This window comes from Linepithema humile, chromosome 1 (genome assembly GCF_040581485.1).
Source record: "Linepithema humile isolate Giens D197 chromosome 1, Lhum_UNIL_v1.0, whole genome shotgun sequence".
Taxonomy (NCBI): Eukaryota; Metazoa; Arthropoda; class Insecta; order Hymenoptera; family Formicidae; genus Linepithema; species Linepithema humile.
In genome coordinates this window covers 30732188-30750381 of record NC_090128.1, presented here as the reverse complement: position 1 = coordinate 30750381, position 18194 = coordinate 30732188, and the positions used below count along the sequence as shown (strand labels likewise).

Below are 18194 nucleotides of genomic sequence, written 5' to 3'. Positions count from 1 at the left end.
GTGTAACGTGCGGCCGGGCAAGGCCCCGCCGACGTCGCCGACCGATCGTGCACGACAGTCCCTCTAGCGGGATTACCTCCAAGCGGAAATTCATTGGGTATGCTGGATATGCTCCGAGATATGTTACGTATTGCACCACATTGGGGTTAACTGCGATTCTGCCGTGCATCGCTGACAAGGTACACCGCGATATTTGTCCGCCGAGAGGCTCGGCGTGGCGAATCGGTAACGAGAACACGGTCGCAAGAACGCGTAAAATCAGCCAACAATCCTCGGGAAGCGCTCGCTCTTCCCGTCTCTTCCGCGGCCGCTCGAGAACCGCTTGACCCATAAAGATCGCATCGCCGAGAAAAACGCGCTTTTTTGTAACCGTCATTTTCTTCTAATGGAATGCAAATTTGCGTGATTAATTCCTTGAGGCCACCTGTTTCTCAATCCGGTCTACATCGTGGCGCACAGAACGCTGCCGCGTGACGTTCGGGCCATGTAAAGGCATATGTCTCGAGTGTGACATATAATGTGACACTTGTTTGCATTTTATATTAAAACTTTCATGAATTAAGCGATGAAGATTATTTTCGACGAACCTGTATAAGATATTTACATTTACTGAGTTAGCTGTCGGAAACCTTTTTAATTCTTTAAGCTAAACTAATCCTGTTACATTTGTTATTGTCCGCAGGAGGGGGAGGAGAAGGAGGATCTTATAATGCATCGTTTCTGAAGGACGCACAAAGACGTTTAACAATGATTGGAGGTGGATTATAATTATTGTAATATAATTTTATCCACTTTGGAATTTAAGGTATGTTTGTTTCATGTGATTTTTTGAACATTCTGCAATGTAGATTGTCTTTAATGATATTTAACTGCTTGAGAAAGGTGGTTGCCAAGCAGTGCAATCATATTTCTTCTGTTAAAAATGCCAATAAACGTTATTGCATTTTTTTGTCTCACTTTTGTTTTCAACGTTCAGTTGATGTTTAGTATCAATTGTACAGTTTAGTATATCTTCATTTCTTGTACAACCAAGATCGCTAAAATTAATTTGACTTCCAACTATTCATTCTTGAGAAGGTATGGATATCTCATATTTTAATTTTCTGTTTCATTTCATTATTTCTTTTGAGCACATCACTTGTATGTCTTGCTATGACGCTCGCTGGCATTTTTCAACATAAAATGGGAGAAGTACAATTGCTTCTTGCATTGCTGCTTGCATTTAAATGACTAAAATGCTTTTTAGATCTGCCTTTTCCTCCATTATGCTGGCTATGAGATTATTTAGGATAATTGGGAATCGCTCAATCTCAATAAATATCACATTCATCAATTATCATCAAATCCTTGATATATTTTTTGGAAAGGCATAAGTAAAAAATGGTGATAACTTAGTAATGTGCCTTTATCTTTGATGTTTCGACTTTACTATGACAGTAAGTATAAAGTATGACAAGAAATTCCTTTTTGCAATGTATTTTAAAAAATAATGTAACACTTATAATGTAAAATTGACTGTTTTGTTCTTTGCAGAGAAGATCTTGACATATTTTCAAGAAATTGTGATAAATATAAAGCTCTTGACGGTGCAGCTACATAAAGATGGACAGCTCAGAATATGAAATGGTCAGAAACATGACCCTTCTCTTTTTCTTCGAACGACTGATGGACAAGGGCGGTCCACGCACATTGCACGACCTGAGCTGCCAATTTGGAGCTAAGGGATTCACGAAAGAAATGCGTCAAATAGCAGGAGGATCGCAAAGTGGCCTTAAGAAATTTCTAGCGCAGTATCCGGCACTCTTCCTGATCGACGGCGATTATGTGTCCGTCAATACGTTTCAACCGGTGGTGGAAGAGGAGAGCGGAAATAAATCAGGCAAACGCGACTACGCCCACGAGGCTGTGGAGTACTTTACGAATAAGCTGTTGCAATACGGAACAGGCACTGAGGTGCCTATCAAGAGTCTCCTGGGCCACCGATCGCAAGCCTCGCCGGAGGTCAGACACATATCCGGTCAGCACTACAAGGAATTCCGCGATTTTCTCTTGAGATACCCCGACGCGTTTGTAATTAGCGAAGATAGCGTAATATTGAAGCAATACGAGGGCATGAAGGCGGAACCTTTTCGCGAGCTGGAGCCAGATATACCGATAGATCCGGACGTCACGGCGAAACTCTTAGACTTTTTCTTCGCATGCATCGAGCAGAAAGGTCCAATTCTCATAGATCAGCTGTTCAATACGGTGAACGAGAAATTTTCCCACGAGAATTGGACGAGTATATTCAAGACGCCGCAAGATCTGTCCACTTTCATAAAGATGTTCCCGGACGCTTTTCACGTGCAAACCAATTTGGTGACGCTGATAGACCGGCCGAAGTCGTTCGTAACGGAGCCCGCGGTCGCGAAGGCGAAGACCACGAACGGCGATCAACGCGGTCAAAGCAACAACATGGCTCACACGAATAATGCGGCGCCGATCGTTCCGCCGAGCAAAATTCTTCAGCCGCTTCGAAGTCAATCGGAGAGCGTCTGCAACAATGTCGCGTCTCAACTCAATTCCTTGCAAAATTGCACGCCACCTCTGGTCGAGAGCAATAACAATTCGCCGCCTGTGAGCTTGCAGCAGCAGACCCTCAAGCAGAGATTCAATACGATCGTTATGAGAACGCTGGCGGACAACACGGAGCGAGATCGCAGTCTGCAGACCGCCCAGATGGGCGACGCGTGGAAGTTGAAGGTGTTGCAGCAGACCAGAGTGATAGCAACCCCGCGGGAGAGTCTCCAAGTCGTGGAGGATATAATAAATCCGCGAAAGCCTCCACCCGACGGCAAGATCGTCGTCTCCTTCGACTGCGAGGGCATAAATCTCGGCGTGAAGGGACAGCTGACTCTTGTACAAATCGGCACAATGAGCGGCCAGGCGTATGTGTTCGATTTGTTCACCTGCCCGAGTCTCGTTCAAACTGGTGGCCTCCAAAAGCTGCTGGAACATCCTCAAATTATCAAGGTGGTAAAAGTATTATTAAAACGATGTGTGAAAGATATTGGATTGGCAAATAAGTTCGTTCGGTTTTTTTATAACGATATATACATTTATTGCGCAAATAATTTTCAACACTTGTGCGGGATCTGTTGAGTGCTGTAAGCAATCCCTCGTACCGATTGGGATGGATTATTATCGACGAAGGCCTTGATATCATCCGAATTAATCTCGGTAGGGCGATCAAATCTCCTATCAAAATTTCCAGAACGGAATTTGGCAAACCACTTTTGGCATGCGCGTTCTGTTGGGGCATCATCCCCATACACACGGCATATTTTTTTATGAGCATCCGCAGCTCGCTTGCCTTTTTGGAAATAGTAACGCAAGATAATGCACTTTGTCCACTTCCATTTTACAAGTACCAAGCACACACAATACTAATGTTAGCACAACCAAACTTTATGGAAAATTCACGTAAAAGATAACCTTTAAAATGCCGAAATGAGTTACAATGTAGTACCGAAAGGAAAAGAGTGAAATCGGCATTGCAAGCGGTACCAACCAAAACCCGAACGAACTTATTTGCCAACCTAATATATACTTTATGTAATTGCTTTAATATTGAATTGTTTGTTCTTGCAGGTGATTCACGATTGTAGGAACGATAGCGTCAACCTGTACAATCAATTTAAAATTACATTGATGAACGTTTTCGATACACAGGTGCTTAATATTCTTTATTTCGAAATAATTAATATATTGTTGGAAATTTTGAAATGAAAACACATTGTCTTCTGTAGGCTGCGCATGCGGTGCTTCAGTATCAAGAAACGGGAAAGCCCGTGTACAAAGTTAAAAACGTCAATCTAAACACCCTGTGCGATCATTACGGCGCCCCGTGTAATCCGCTCAAGGAACAATTGAAAAATATCTATCGCAAGGATCAACGCTACTGGTCCCGACGGCCTATGACTCGCGACATGCTAATTTATGCGAGCAGCGATGTTTTGAGCCTTGTACCTCAAGTTTATAATGCCATGTCTAGGTATAGTTTCAGTAATCATTCTCTTGTGATAATTTAAACTTTTTCTGGAGCTATTGATAGCAGTAACGATTTTTCTAATAATGATTTCTGTATATTATTGACAGACTTATAAAGCCGGAAGTACAAGGTCTTTTTGCAGAGCTGTGCGAAGAACAGATTCAAATGCATATAAGACCGGCGGATGTGAAAGCGCGTAAGAAGCAGCGAAAAGTCGAGACCGAAGTGGCGGACTTGAAAAAGAGGATGGAAGAAGCGACCAGCAAAAATATCGTGCTGAGCAATCGTGAGATCCGGCTTCTCCGCCACTTGAGCCTTACCGAGGAGGAGAAGGAGAAGCTCAAAGGAAGTTATAAAGTTGCGAAGAAACTGGAGAAACTAGAGAACATGGGACAGGACAAAGGTGATAGCAGCGATGAGGATGATGAAGACAAGACGGACGATCCTGAGTATCAGAGTTTGGAAAGCTGCACATCGGAAAATTCTCATTCAGGTAAAGTTACTGTACCAAAATAAGAATTTTATTTAATATTAGTTATCTAAACTCAATCCGTTTAAATATAAATATTTATTTTATTAAATGTAATGTATCTCTTATCAAATAGCTTAACCAGCATTACCGTATAATAATCGTAGTCTGAAAATTTGGAAATGAACTTTTTAGGTGGTGTGCTGTCGCCTCGAAATGCCGATACTCCAAGCTTGACCGAATCAATGCTTATGGTGAATGAATTCCTCTCGGACGGTCGTTTGGACACAGTGGCGAGAATTGAGAAATTGGAAGCCATGCTGTCAGCTGTTACTAGCTCTGCGACCGATCAGCTTTCCACCAACAAAACAGACGCGTCGCTCAACAAGTACATCTGCACATGCCAGGGCGATAAGACTGACGGTCCGCTGACAGGCCGTCAGGCTGTTAGCGTGGCTTGCCAAACGGTGAGCACTGGTGATATAGTAATTACTAGAGTCTTTTCCAGCGAGGAGGAGAAGGAAAGAGTAAGGTTACTGAATTCGCCAAAAAAGTAGGTATTATAGGCTGCTGTGAAAGTAGTAGAAGTTGCCATTTATAGGTTTTTTATAAAAGGGATCGAATGCATAAAAAGAATTAAGTAGTTGAAATTTATCTATTTTATGTAATATAACAAGATTTTCATAGAGCAAAACTGGCGAAACTCTCAGTGAATAGAATATGCTTTCTGAGTGTCTCTGCTCCCTTAAAAAGTGTCTTAAACAAATAAGCCTTGTTACGCAGGCCTTTCCAGATCTGACGGTATAATGATCAGATTTCTGGAAAAAGGTTATTAATTTTATACGAGGATATATTATACTTTTATAATCTTGAAGATTATCTTTCTTTTACAAGTATTAAAGAAAGACCGAATCGTGTTAAATAACAAAACATAAGTGTGGTTTTTAATCGCCGCATATGTAAGTTTCAACAAATTGTTACAATTTGTGGCGTTTTACGTTGAATTCGGAATTAAATTTCAACGGAAAAAGGCTGTTCTTTTAAGCAAAATGTATGCAAATATTGACAAGAGAATCCTCGATCTTTTCGACATAAGGATGACAATTGGTGACGCTTTTAATAGTGTTACGAAATTAACAAGATGCATATCATGCTTGTGAAACGAAATTTTTTATGTGAAGTACTGCATTAAAATCGCTGACTCTTGGAGCATGCATGGCCTAAATTGCGTCACTTGCATCAGAAAAGACAATTATCGGCAGTAGTAGAGCAATAAAAGTGACCGTTTAATAAGCAAATGCTTTTCCCCGGGATATACTTATAAGCTTATGCACGCGGAGCTTATGCAGACCTCTTCCTGACATCGATTACAGATATAACTTATTTTCGTATATAGCTATACAAGTGCCAAGTTAATATAGAATATGTACAATAAACGGATTAACGAATAAAGTACATTTTATATTTCTATTTAATTATGTGCTTGGTGAATAATTGTGCTCGCACTTCCAATGATTATAATCTGATAGCGTTGAATAAGAGATCGCGCATCGCACACTCGTCTCGTTTCACATGGATCTATATTCATCCTTAATAATAGCATATCATTAATGTAAACTGCCAATGTCTAACAAAGTGACGGATTTCAAATAATTCATTGTCATTATAGATTGCTGGTGCTTTTAGTGCATTACTTTACACAGAAATAAATAATATACATATAAATATCAATCGCGTAATCGTTTTTAACACTAAAAATGTACTATGAGAATATATAGCTGAAAGGATCATCAACACATTCTCATCGTTTTATTCATCGAGAGAGAGTCTGAGGCTCAATTAGTGTCATAAATTGTTGGACTGTCTCGAATATTATTCGTAAAATATACCAGCAATTGCTACAATATATCGGACAATCTATGTATATTGTTTACCTAATCAAAACGCCGACTGTTAGCAATATTTTTTACAAAATTGAAATTTTTTGAGAATGTGTGACAGGCATGCCGGGTGTTCATTAGTATTCTGACTTAGATGTTTTATCTATTATATTTCACTGTCATTAGAGAAAATAATAGCGAGATAATAATTACGTAAGAATTCCATTTTGAAGAATACATCACTGCGTTGTTACTAGAAAGTGCAATTTAATTCATTTTAATTAATAATATTGCATATGCATAAATATGTTTGGTACTCGAATTATTGTTCCGGCGATTATTTGCATTACATTATTTTAAATCAAGAACAATCTCGATTATATTTATTACAAATGATTATCGATATACGGAACTCTCGTTTGGAAATATTGTGCTACAATATGAATGATATATAGAATAAAACTTGAATAAATAATATTTTGCAGGAGGATGTAAAATAAGTACATCTGTAGACTTCGATTTAATTTTATTCAATCAAATTCTTAGATATTGGAAATCATTTTAAAATATCGTTTATAAATTACATCGATAATTTCTGTATATCGATAATTAATAGTTTTATTCCGTACACTCGCATATTGATTTTAAGATGCGAAATCTCTCAGATTATCATAATTTTTATTTGATTATTAAATTATTCATTACTTTGTAATTGAAAAAAGATTCAGCAAAAATGTTAAAAGACGATAAGTAGTTTTATTAAGAATCTGTTGTGAAACTCAATCAAATGAGTGCAAAGAGTTGACGAAGAAGAATTATGCAGTATTTGGTTGGTGATATAGTTTGCGGGTTTATTCATTGATTCTTCCTGATTTTAAGAAAAGAAAGTGTCTTATATGCCATTCTATATTTACCGTACATTTTCTTTTCTGATTATCCAGGTGATTTGATTCGATATGTTCAAAGATGAATTGGAGAATATCATTTAAATAATTAAAACGCATTTACGTCAAGTTTACGTCAAGTCGCGTATAATAATTGTATTAAATTATATTAAAAACATCACAAAAAAATATTTGTATGAAAGAATGCTGATTCACATAATTATTAACAATGACTAATTCGTTGCATACCGATGCGAAATAAAACAAATGTACGTAATAAAGAATATTACAAAAAGAAAGATCAATCAGTATTATTTGTTCGCTCACCATTTGTTTAACTACTTGGAATTTCCTTTCTTATTCAATTTTGGTAATTTCCTTGAAAATGTTGAAATTTGGAAAAAAAAATTTTATAAAGAAGAAAAAGATTAATATAATATTTGTATTACGATACGTGTAATGTGTATCACGAATATTTAAATGGCACATCCATGAAGTGCGCTTCAAATGAAGTCAATGGATGCGTGCAAATGCTCTTACATTTCAATAGTGTACATGTTGTTATTTATGAATCTTCATGTAAGATTACAGCGATATGTTAAATATTAGTTTACCATCGCGTTTAATAAAAAAATTTTCGTATTTTCTCACAACATTTAAGAGAAATGGGAAATTGCGTGACATAACCTCTTTATATTGTACATATGTTCGGAACAGACAAGTGCATTCATCTCCAACCGGTGGCCCGTGGAGTGTATTATTTTTCGGAACGGACAATTTTGCTCTCGAAAGCTTGCAAAGTTTGTATAATGAATAGTTAGTATTAATTTTATTGATAATTTCTTTTAACGAGCAATTTACGTTCTATTACAAAAGAAGTTCAGTTTTCAAGCAATTCATGTTTATATGTTTTTTGTAGCAGAGCCAAGAAGCTATGCCGATTAGAAGTGGTATCAGCATACAAAGGGAAAAAGAATGCTGTAATAGAATATGCAGAAAAAAAGGAAATTAAGGTTATCAGATGGCCACTAGAAAGCAATCTACAGGGTTTTCATATTGGAATAGTTGTCTCCTTTGGACATTTGATACCACTAAATATTATAAATTCCTTTCCGCTGTAAGTTGCTTCATCAATCTTTAACATGTGTGTAATATTTAATTCAAATAGAGAGTGTATTGTAATATGCTGATGCGTGTATTTTTTATCACAGTGGTATGTTGAATGTTCACGCTAGTCTATTGCCACGATGGAGAGGAGCGGCTCCAATAATTTACTCCTTAATTAACGGAGATACACAGACAGGGATTACGATCATGAAAATAATGCCAGAAAAGTAAAGCTTTTTCTTAAAAGTTTGTTTTCTTGAATATAATTTTCAGGTGACGTATTAGGGAATGTTATATAGATTTATACGAGTTCAGTTTCTTTGCAGTGCTAATTTTTTAGTGAAAATATTAACTCATATTCTTCCTCAGACTTTTTTATCAACAAAAGCCATGTAAATGGCTTGTTTTATTAGTAAAAGTGTGAATATTACAAGTTCATCACTCGAGTTGAGAATAGATGGATCTTTCATTATTTCTGTGACATTGCAGGTTTGACATCGGGGAAATAGTGGCGCAGGAGAAATTAGATATTCATGTAGACGAAATCTTACCAGAATTGTATGCCAAATTAGCGAAAGTAGGTGCAAATGTTTTGACCGACGTAATAGGAAAATTGCCACAAGCATTGTCGTCTTCAAAACCTCAAGAAAAAATAGGCATAACGTATGGTAACTTGTCTTTACTGTTGTACTAAATAATAAAATACAATCGGTGTTCAAAGTATTGGAATTTTTCACTGACATTTCTCGACGGCGACGCGTTGTAGCACCCAAAGTTACATCAAAGATCTCTTTGGTGAAGTGGGATGAGATGACGGCGAAGAATGTGTATGATTTGCATCGCGGTCTTCTAGGATTGTATCCATTAACAACCAAGTTCCATAACACGACAATGAAATTGTTCGACATTCAGCAGGCATCGAAACCGAGTAGCGAAACAAATCCGGAGGATGATGTACCAGGTAATCAATCAATCGTTATCAATTACTTCTGTATGACTCAGTGTGGTACTAAACTAATTCCAAGAATTGAAACGCTGTTAAACCCTCAGTTTATTCCTAGGAAAAAAATTATTTATTTGACAATGTGATTATTGTGTTGTAATAATATTTTCCGAATAAAATGTGCATAATTAATGTGAAAAACTCTTCCAGGTTTCGTAAGATTTGATAGAAAAAGCGATACGTTAATTGTGACATGTAAAGGACCGAGCTGGGTTTCAATAAAAAAAGTGACAATGACGGGTCGTTCGCCTATGAGTGCAGTGGACTTTAGAAATGGATTTATGCAAGGCAAAATAAAAAAAAAGATATTTTTCGGTAAAATGTAATCCACAGTGCCGCTTCTATCTTTGTAAAGACAGTTTTTTCACGTAAAATTCTTTTGTAAACCTACGACAATTTTATCTATAGATAGATGACATCGAAACTTTTTATTTATTACGGTAGTAAAACTTAATTTAGAATGTACAAAATGTAATATTAACGCAATGACTTTATTGTATGAGAATAAACATTTCTGTTATATATGTTTATGTTTTCTTAAACATGTGAGAGAATTAATAAATTTGTTTCCATCTTAAATTTTGCATTTAAAATAGTATTACAATTTCTTTTTGTCCCATGCAAAAATATTCTTTTGTATATTCCTTTTATTTCATACTATACAATTTATTTGATTTTTTTTCCGCACAAAATTGCTATATAAAACTACAAAGCGTTAGAGGAAAGTAAAAGAAATCATAGAAAATAAGATAATAGCGCGAACTATGCTAAGACTCAAATAAAATCATATCTAACGAATTTCTAAAAATAATTTTCATAAACTTATCTTTTTCTTTAAATTACAAAAAAGGTTCTCTTTTCTATGATTTTGTATATCTTACAAAAAAACATAATGACACTGAATGCCTTATTTATGTAAACGTGGAATTGTAGCTGCAGATAGAAAATTGTTGATATTAAGTCTCAGTTTCAGAGGCCTGAAATGAAAGAAATATTTTTACTATAAAGATCTCTTTCTTTTATTATATTTAATGTGCCAGTATATATCCCCATTGACAATATTAAGCGGAAGACGAAATGGAGTTCAAAATACTTCAAGGCATTATTCTGCTGCAAAGTAAAATCAAAAATAAAGATGAATATAATTTAGTTTGCATCAGATAAAAACTTTCTATTCCCAATTCCCTGTAATATTAACTTTTATATTCTCATGAGACGATGTGTCTATTGTTTCGATGTGTTTCTGTTCGATTCATTTCATAAAACCAGATCAGTCAATTGCTCGTATACATCTCAGATTAAAGTACTTTATATTTTGTCATCTTTAGTGCTTATTGTCTCTATAAACTCTCAATAATGTATATATAATTAAACTTGATTTATTGTCAGACTTGTCAATAGTGCGTAAAAAGATAAAGGAATAATTATCTAAAAAGATAACTCTGCATTGTGTAACTATTAAGGCCCACTACGTATCTATATGTATATATAGACAAAGTAGAAAGTACATTAATCTATTATTTGAAAATATTGGCGTTTGTATAAACAATAAAAATTTATGAACTTACACTAGGATCGCAGTCGGCACAGTGCCACGAATAACCTCTCCTTTTCGGAGACTTTTTCACAGGGGGATCTAAGCACGTGAAGTGATAGCACTTCTTACAGTCGTCACACCTAGAACAAAAGTGGTTAAATGCGCAAGGCTTCAAGATTAACATAATATTTCGTAGCTTGCAAGTCTCAACCTCCGAAATGTTTGTAAGATTAAAATTATTTGTTACAGCTTCAAAGTGTTTAATACTCGTTTTAATACTCACATAACGAGATTTTGGTTGGTACCGGGAGTATCACAGACGTTGCATTGCGTCATAAGATCCGTATCTTTTCCTCTCTTTGTTCCCGTTGATAGTCGACCACTGCTATTTACGGACACATTTAGTGCCGGGGGCACGTTAGCAGCCGGAGGCGGCACAGGTAGCGGCGGCGGCGGCGGCAATGTGATTTCTGTACTCGTAGAAGTAGCTACAAACATTTGCGGACTCGATTCCGAGGCTTCGTCGCCTTCCGGTCGCGGAATTGGTTTTATCTGCGATAATTCGATGTGGTCAGTGTTTGAATCAGCATGTAGCGATGCAAGAGAGCAGAAAAGAAACGGATTACTTTTATCGTGATTCTTCTATGAACTTCCGGTTGACTTTGAACTTCTGGATTTTCAATGTCCAAACTTTTCCTTTTGTGCTTCCTCTTTCTCTGTTTGACTCCAGTTATCGGATCTGGAGAATATCTCTTGTGCTTTTCCCTAGTAAAATATTACAACTTCATATACATACATCGTGTTTTTGAAAATCAGTGAGTTATTCGAACTTTTTGCGCACCTTCTTCTTTTCTTCCCACTTTTTTGAGAAACGGATTCTGTTCCATCCGCTGAAGCTACCATGTATTCCGGCGAGCCTTCTCTTATGATGATATTATTCACAGATTGTTGATTGTATATTGATTCAGCTGCCTGAGTAGGTTCTACGGTCGATGGTAGTGGACCCATTGGTTTAATAGTTAGCTGTGAATGCAAAAGCGTAAAATATTCAATCATACATTAATTATGTTAAATCTTTTATACTGTTATTTTTATATAATAGCAAGACAAGTACCTTTGGTGTTGTGTGCGAGTCAGAAACAGTAACATTTGTTATACTGCTGATAGAATTTTTTGACGTAGTAGGCGTGCTCGGCGTCACCGCTGCTTGCAGTTCCTGCAATGATGTAGGCGTTAAATTAGCATCATCTTTACAATGTCTCAATTTGCGAGGCGCCGACGTGTCCACACGTTCCACCTCCGAGCCCGAGGATTCCTTATCACACTCTGAGCATTGCCTGTAAATTAGAGCATTAAGAAAGTTAGCAATAATGGAGTTTACTGTTTACATTTTTGCACGTACCAGCCCATCTGTCTTGTTTTTTTAGGCATACGTGCCAGAGGTGGGCTTAAGCAAGATAAATGATAGTGTAAATGACACGTGTCGCATTTAGCGAGAAGATGTTGATTGGTCGATCGTCTGCAGATGCCGCACTGATGTCGTAAAGTCGTGAGCTCGCTTTTGTGATTCTGTTCTTGCGCCTGACTGCTCAACACTCTACCCTCGCGTATGCCCTCGATGCCTTTACCCACCGGAAGTGGAAATCCGACGCCCATCTTCAAAGCGGCTGCCGTAGGCACGCCTAATCCTGTACCTACAGAAAGCACATTATATATGTATCATTGTACATTCATTGCACTTAAAATTAACGATGCAGTGCAACTTACCAAGCGTAGGTGTTATTCTTGGCTTCGCTAAATCGGCGATCGATGGCAAAAGCTTCACGTACCCAGAACCCTTAAGTACTTGATGATACAGCTCAATCTTTTCCTTCAACGTCACATTCACTCTGATCTGTTCTTCGTTATCCTTCATCACTTCGTCGTATTTTCTGTCCAGCCTCTGCTGTTCGTTCAGTAATTGCGAGTTAATGTCGAGGAGTTCTTGCAACCGTCTCTTCATCGATGTCACGCGTAAGTTGCGGTCCAAATAATAGCCGATAAATTCCACGCTGAAGGCGGGAGCAATGTGCCACTTTTTTCTAACGTCCACTAATGCCACCAGCTGAGATTCCTGTGCTTCCAATGCAGCTGTATCCACGCCCATCAGTTCGGCTTTTCTTGCCAATTGACGGCAAGCAGAAGCGGATGTAGTTAATAAACGTGGCATCTTTTGTGTGGGCACTGCAATAAAAGCGGTGTTATATTTTTTATATATTGTTACACTTGATATAAAATAATATATTTAAAAAGAGAGATTAATTTACCCCACGGCGGTGGTCGCGATGCTTTGTGAGCTAGATATTTGTGTCTGTGTTTCGCCAGTTTTCTTTGAATTCTACGTTGCTCATCCGTATCCAAGTGATTGGGCTGCTTTAACATCTGTTGCCGATACTGTGCACGCAATTGTAAAGCTAACCAATTACGTCTACGACGACGAACAAGCGATTTATCAGAATGTAATTTGCAATGCGCATAAAACGGATCCGCTTGATCAACTTCTTCACTATGCGCTTCGGACAATAGACCTTCTCTTTGTGCACTGCCAAAATAAAATTTTGTATTTTATATTAATAGCACACATTCTCGCAAAAAATTCATGCTTTCAGTAAAAGTATTACCAAGTCACATGAAAATATGTGTGACACATTCCAGCGTCACATTCGATGCATACACCTGTGCGTGCGAAACGTGAATCCTCACACAAGGAACAAGTCTTTGCACCCCACTTGCTGTATGCCATTTCGAATAATGTTACACTCGACAAACGATCGACCTAAAAAGAAATAATTTGCAAAATGTGAAATTTATCAAATAAATTTTAAATGACATGAGATACAATTACACGATATAATATTTACTTACTTCACCGAAAGCAACGCCGGGTACATAAAGAGCGCACACTAGATGAACCCATTTTCCAACATCCGTTTCTTTGAAAATGCCACCCTTGTTAGGGCAGAGTTCGCACGATGGATCTTCAATACCTGCACTGCAAGCTTCACAGAACCACGGTGCTGATTGGCATAAAGAATCAGTACTCGAAAAACTTTCCACATCAGACACACCATAACAACCTGAAGTATATTTTGTATTTGCTCACAAATGTATAAATAAAGATTAAATAAATATTGATATTTTAAATTAATACACACCTTCATGAACACTGACACCACAACCATCGCATTCAACAATCTCGTTTATATCATCACTTCTGTCTCCTAAGCAACCGCAGCATATTAGCATTTTATTCAGTTTTTCATCTAGAGGAGCACCCTTCAGAGCTTGCTGTCGAGCCTGTTCAATTATATCTCCCACAGTTAAGCCGGCATTATTCTTTCCTCCTAACAATGGATCTTCCAACGAGTCGTCGGATTCTTCAGATACATCTTCCTCTTCTTGTATAAAAAATATAATATATTGTACAATTTACATGATGATATCATATGTAAATACATTTCTGTATTTCCTTTATCATTTTAAAACTTTTTACATTTTAAAATATTTTGCACTTTTATATAACTCTTTAACATTCTATTTATGTTACTCTTTTTCATTCATTAGCTTAGAAAGCAACTTTATAAGTACTGCATGAATGGTACAACAATTTACCTTTCCCGACGTCATTAGAATCTACTGAATCATCATCAGACTCTTCACAATGATCCTCAATCCTAAAATCACTATCATCCGAGCTCTCACCCAAATCAAAGTCAAGTAAAGATTGCTGTGCTGATTCAACAGGCTTCACCCTTCTTTTTTTAGGATCTCTTTCAACTGTAATGAACAATTTCATTGATTTTTCCAAAATACGATATACAGATACATTTGGTAAAAAAAAATACTTGTATTATTGTTATATACTTCCAAAGAAACAGTAATGTACAACAATGATAATTGCTGACATACAAAAAGATAAAATAGATTTAGACTAAAATTTCTAAAGAAAATAATGCATAAGCAATCGTAGGTTATGTTTGGACTTGATTCTGAACATACATGTGCCACTCATGATGCTCCTAATATCTTTGGAAACTTTTATCGAAATCTGCGTATTTTTCTACAGCAGAAACTGTCCATATCCTCGTGCAGTTTTCACCAACTCTAACATATCAAAACCACCACAATTTTTGAAAGCTTCCCATAGTACATACACTCATTTGCAAAACACAAATACACACATATACGCGCACGGTTGTATTACCGGGAATATTTTAGGTTAGTTCTATGTGTCAATAAACGAGGTTGCAATAGTAATAAAGAATCTAGTTATGATTATTATTCACAAAGGATAAAGGATAAATGTTATTATCATAATGCAATTGTTAATATAAATTTCATAATGAGCTGATTGGAATAATAATAGTAATAATAGCCACTAATAAATTTAATTTATATATACAATGAGTACAATAGTATAGAAATACAATATACTTGTAGGATGAATAATTTGTAATACATTTAATATATACATTGATAAAATGTTTACAATAATTAAAATTATTTCATAATAATATGATGGTTATAATAATAGCATTGACAATAATAGCACAATAATAGTGTAAAAAAAAAAAAAAATTAAAAAATCCATATTAGAAGAAATAATGACTATTTTTGGATATAATAAACATATTATAAAGGCAAAAATTATATAGTTATATAAATATAAAATTCGGTTAGATTATTATTAAAAGTAATATCTTATATGTATAAAAATAATTGTACAAATGTTCTTAAATATCCAATATTCAATAAAAATGTCTAAATGTTATGAAACTACTTTTGTATTATCACAGATTATATTTGTCAGTAGCAAATTAGTAGCAGATTAGTATAGTATTATATAGGATTCTAAATAATATTATTACAAAGTAAAAAAAACACGTTTTTAATTTAGTGTTTATATGCATTCTACAGATAAACATTTTTTGTACTCATGAAAATTCGCGGACTCAAATTGAAGCAAATTTTAGTAAACGAGCCAATGGCGTGATCTTCATGTTTCTCTCACGCAAACATAAATTGTTTATATATTATATCACAACTTACTCATTGTTTTGTATAAAAATCCGACGTCATCGTCCTGTGACATTTTTCGTTGCAATGAGCCCTATGCGTAAAAGAGAACTGAGTGGTCTTCGGCGTCCTTTATATCTGACGGATATTAATGCACGAACATATCTCCATTAGTCTTCTTTAGAACTCACTAAACTGAGTGGATCAAAACACGCCAAAATGTCGAATAATTTCAGCAGAAAAACGAATTACTTTATCACCCGATGTTGTCCTGCTCACGCTATCCGCGTATGCATGATAGCGGCAGTGTTGCGATATGGGACCGGTTGTATGCGCATGTGCGGCAATAGGCGTCAGTACAGTGTCTCATACAAGTTAAACAAGGTACCGTTACCTCGCTACATTAAAAATATTTCAAAATTTTTTGAAATTGATTGAAATTTTCTACTTCTTGGTTTTTAACTGCTGGCTCCGTAGATTCCATGCTTGTAAATAAATAAATCTTACCTTATTTGTAGTCACCTAACCTTCTCATGTCAAAACGTCCCGCCATACGGTCAACACACACATATAACGGCACTGGATCTCCATCACCGCACATGCGCAGAGCCGCACATGCGCATACAACCGGTCCTATATCGCAACACTGGATAGCGGCAGTGTTGCTAGACGGGACGCTTTTTTTCACGAACGCACTTGAGAATCGGCCTCAACGGTGTACTAATTGAGGAAAAAAAGGGCACTTGTAGACCCTTCTATTAAAAAATTATTAGAAAATTTTGTTTATCGTTAAAAAGTGATAAAAAGTAATAAAATAATAATAAATTAAACGCATGTAAATATTATGTTTATTTTTATAATAATAAAATAATTAATAATATTAATAAAAAATAAGCTAAAAAAGGAAAGGATGTTTAAATAATTGTTAATAACATTTTAATAACAATAAAATATTTTATTTGGCAGAATTATTTTCCCGCTTTGCAAGAACTTCTTTAATAATATTGGTGCACTTTGATCGAGCCAGTGAAAGATCTTGCACGATTGAAGAATCTATACAAATGTCTTTTAACAAAGGAACTAAGTGATCTGCGGTATAAAGAGCAACATTATGTTCAGAATAAAAAATGCTAATTTAATTTTGGCTCGTTTAACGTTTTCAATATGAGAATTTTTGGAATGTTGGCTTTGGCTTTGACTTATTTGAGAATTACTGTCACAATTTTTAATATGTTTAGCCCTTTGTGAATGTCGTATTAAATCTGATTTACAGCATCTAATGGTAATATTGCACAAGTTACAAATTGCCTTATTTTCCGTAGGATGAGGAGCCAGCCATCCTTTAAATAAATCGTCAGCTAACCAAAAATTTTGAAAATTTTTAATATGCGTCTTTTTAATGGCTCCTTTTGAACTATCCATATTTCGCGTAACAAAAAATACATAGAAATATATATATGATATAAATATTATTATTTTTTACATGTACTCACCTAACTTTCTCCTGTAGCCTGTCAAACGTCTAACTTTTTGCGCCAGCACCCAACACTATAAGCCGTATACACCACTGGATTCATAGCTGCAGCGCTGCGCATGCGCGAGAAAAAGCGTCCCGTCTAGCAACACTGGATAGCGGTGCTGATTACGCCATGATGTATTTGCGGGAATCCTTTCGCGGGAAGTTTAAGCTCCTGCCATCGACATACAAAAGAAAAATTTATTTTAAGGATATCTATTCTAAAGTGTTAAAGTATCAAAGTTGTAAAATAATACCAAAAATGTATATAACAAATTGTTGCACTTTTGATTTCATTAATTAATATGTCAATTATTTTTACACGTCGTTTGATACAGAAATTTGAATTTTAGTTTTAACTCCGATTTTTACCATTAAATTGTTGAAGATTTTATTTTGATTAAGAATTTGCGAGTAAGTCTGTAATTTATTTTTTATAAATATGGATTTGTAAATTTATCAATAAAATAGTTAAAAGTACGTACTTTGTACTTGAATTGTATATAAAATCGAAAATATACCAATATACATGATTATACATAATCAATGAATAAAAATAATAATAGTAATTTTAGAATTATTAGAGATACCGATTAGATTCATAACAATTTTAAATCGCGCGGGCGAAGTGTTCCTTTCATTTACCGAAGGGTATCGACGATAGCCGAGTGATTGCGAAGCGCTATTCAATTTCGGGCGATCGTAAAGTATAA

General features: G+C 35.8%; 3 protein-coding genes across 11 annotated transcripts; 2 read left to right on the top strand and 1 right to left on the bottom strand.

The window, feature by feature from the left end:
* Positions 1–45: 45 nt before the first annotated feature.
* Positions 46–7562, top strand: egl (Egl_like_exo domain-containing protein). Of its 3 annotated transcripts, XM_012376830.2 has the most exons (8): positions 46–179; positions 683–805; positions 1247–1436; positions 1534–3012; positions 3631–3711; positions 3789–4033; positions 4138–4523; positions 4695–7562. In XM_012376830.2, the coding sequence occupies exons 4-8, from the start codon at positions 1603–1605 to the stop codon at positions 5054–5056; spliced, it is 2484 nt and encodes an 827-aa protein (XP_012232253.1). In that variant the 5' UTR covers positions 46–179; positions 683–805; positions 1247–1436; positions 1534–1602; the 3' UTR covers positions 5057–7562. The 3 variants fall into 3 exon arrangements, with proteins under 3 accessions (XP_012232253.1, XP_067203032.1, XP_067203033.1); XM_067346931.1 differs by lacking the exon at positions 46–179 and having other exon boundaries at positions 668–805; XM_067346932.1 differs by lacking the exons at positions 46–179; positions 683–805 and adding an exon at positions 958–1077.
* Positions 7563–7602: 40 nt separating this feature from the next.
* Positions 7603–9897, top strand: LOC105677925 (methionyl-tRNA formyltransferase, mitochondrial). Of its 3 annotated transcripts, none has more exons than XM_067346942.1 (7): positions 7603–7842; positions 7981–8063; positions 8186–8380; positions 8475–8597; positions 8860–9038; positions 9137–9331; positions 9524–9897. In XM_067346942.1, exons 1-7 carry the CDS (start codon positions 7771–7773, stop codon positions 9697–9699), a joined length of 1023 nt encoding a protein of 340 aa, XP_067203043.1. In that variant the 5' UTR covers positions 7603–7770; the 3' UTR covers positions 9700–9897. The 3 variants fall into 3 exon arrangements, with proteins under 3 accessions (XP_067203043.1, XP_012232252.1, XP_012232251.1); XM_012376829.2 differs by having other exon boundaries at positions 8183–8380; XM_012376828.2 differs by having other exon boundaries at positions 7697–8079; positions 8183–8380.
* On the bottom strand, positions 9035–16283 carry LOC105677924 (PHD finger protein 14). Of its 5 annotated transcripts, XM_012376827.2 has the most exons (15): positions 15999–16282; positions 14949–15053; positions 14562–14726; positions 14105–14347; positions 13815–14026; positions 13571–13725; positions 13217–13491; positions 12678–13133; positions 12313–12604; positions 12025–12247; positions 11752–11933; positions 11537–11675; positions 11194–11462; positions 10942–11050; positions 9680–10350 (listed from the first exon to the last, which is right to left on the bottom strand). In XM_012376827.2, exons 2-15 carry the CDS (start codon positions 14959–14961, stop codon positions 10330–10332), a joined length of 2754 nt encoding a protein of 917 aa, XP_012232250.1. In that variant the 5' UTR covers positions 14962–15053; positions 15999–16282; the 3' UTR covers positions 9680–10329. The 5 variants fall into 5 exon arrangements, with proteins under 5 accessions (XP_067203029.1, XP_012232250.1, XP_012232249.1 ...); XM_067346928.1 differs by lacking the exons at positions 9680–10350; positions 14949–15053 and adding an exon at positions 9035–9427 and having other exon boundaries at positions 15999–16283; XM_012376826.2 differs by lacking the exon at positions 14949–15053 and having other exon boundaries at positions 14105–14344; positions 15999–16283.
* Between the last annotated feature and the right edge of the window lie 1911 nt (positions 16284–18194).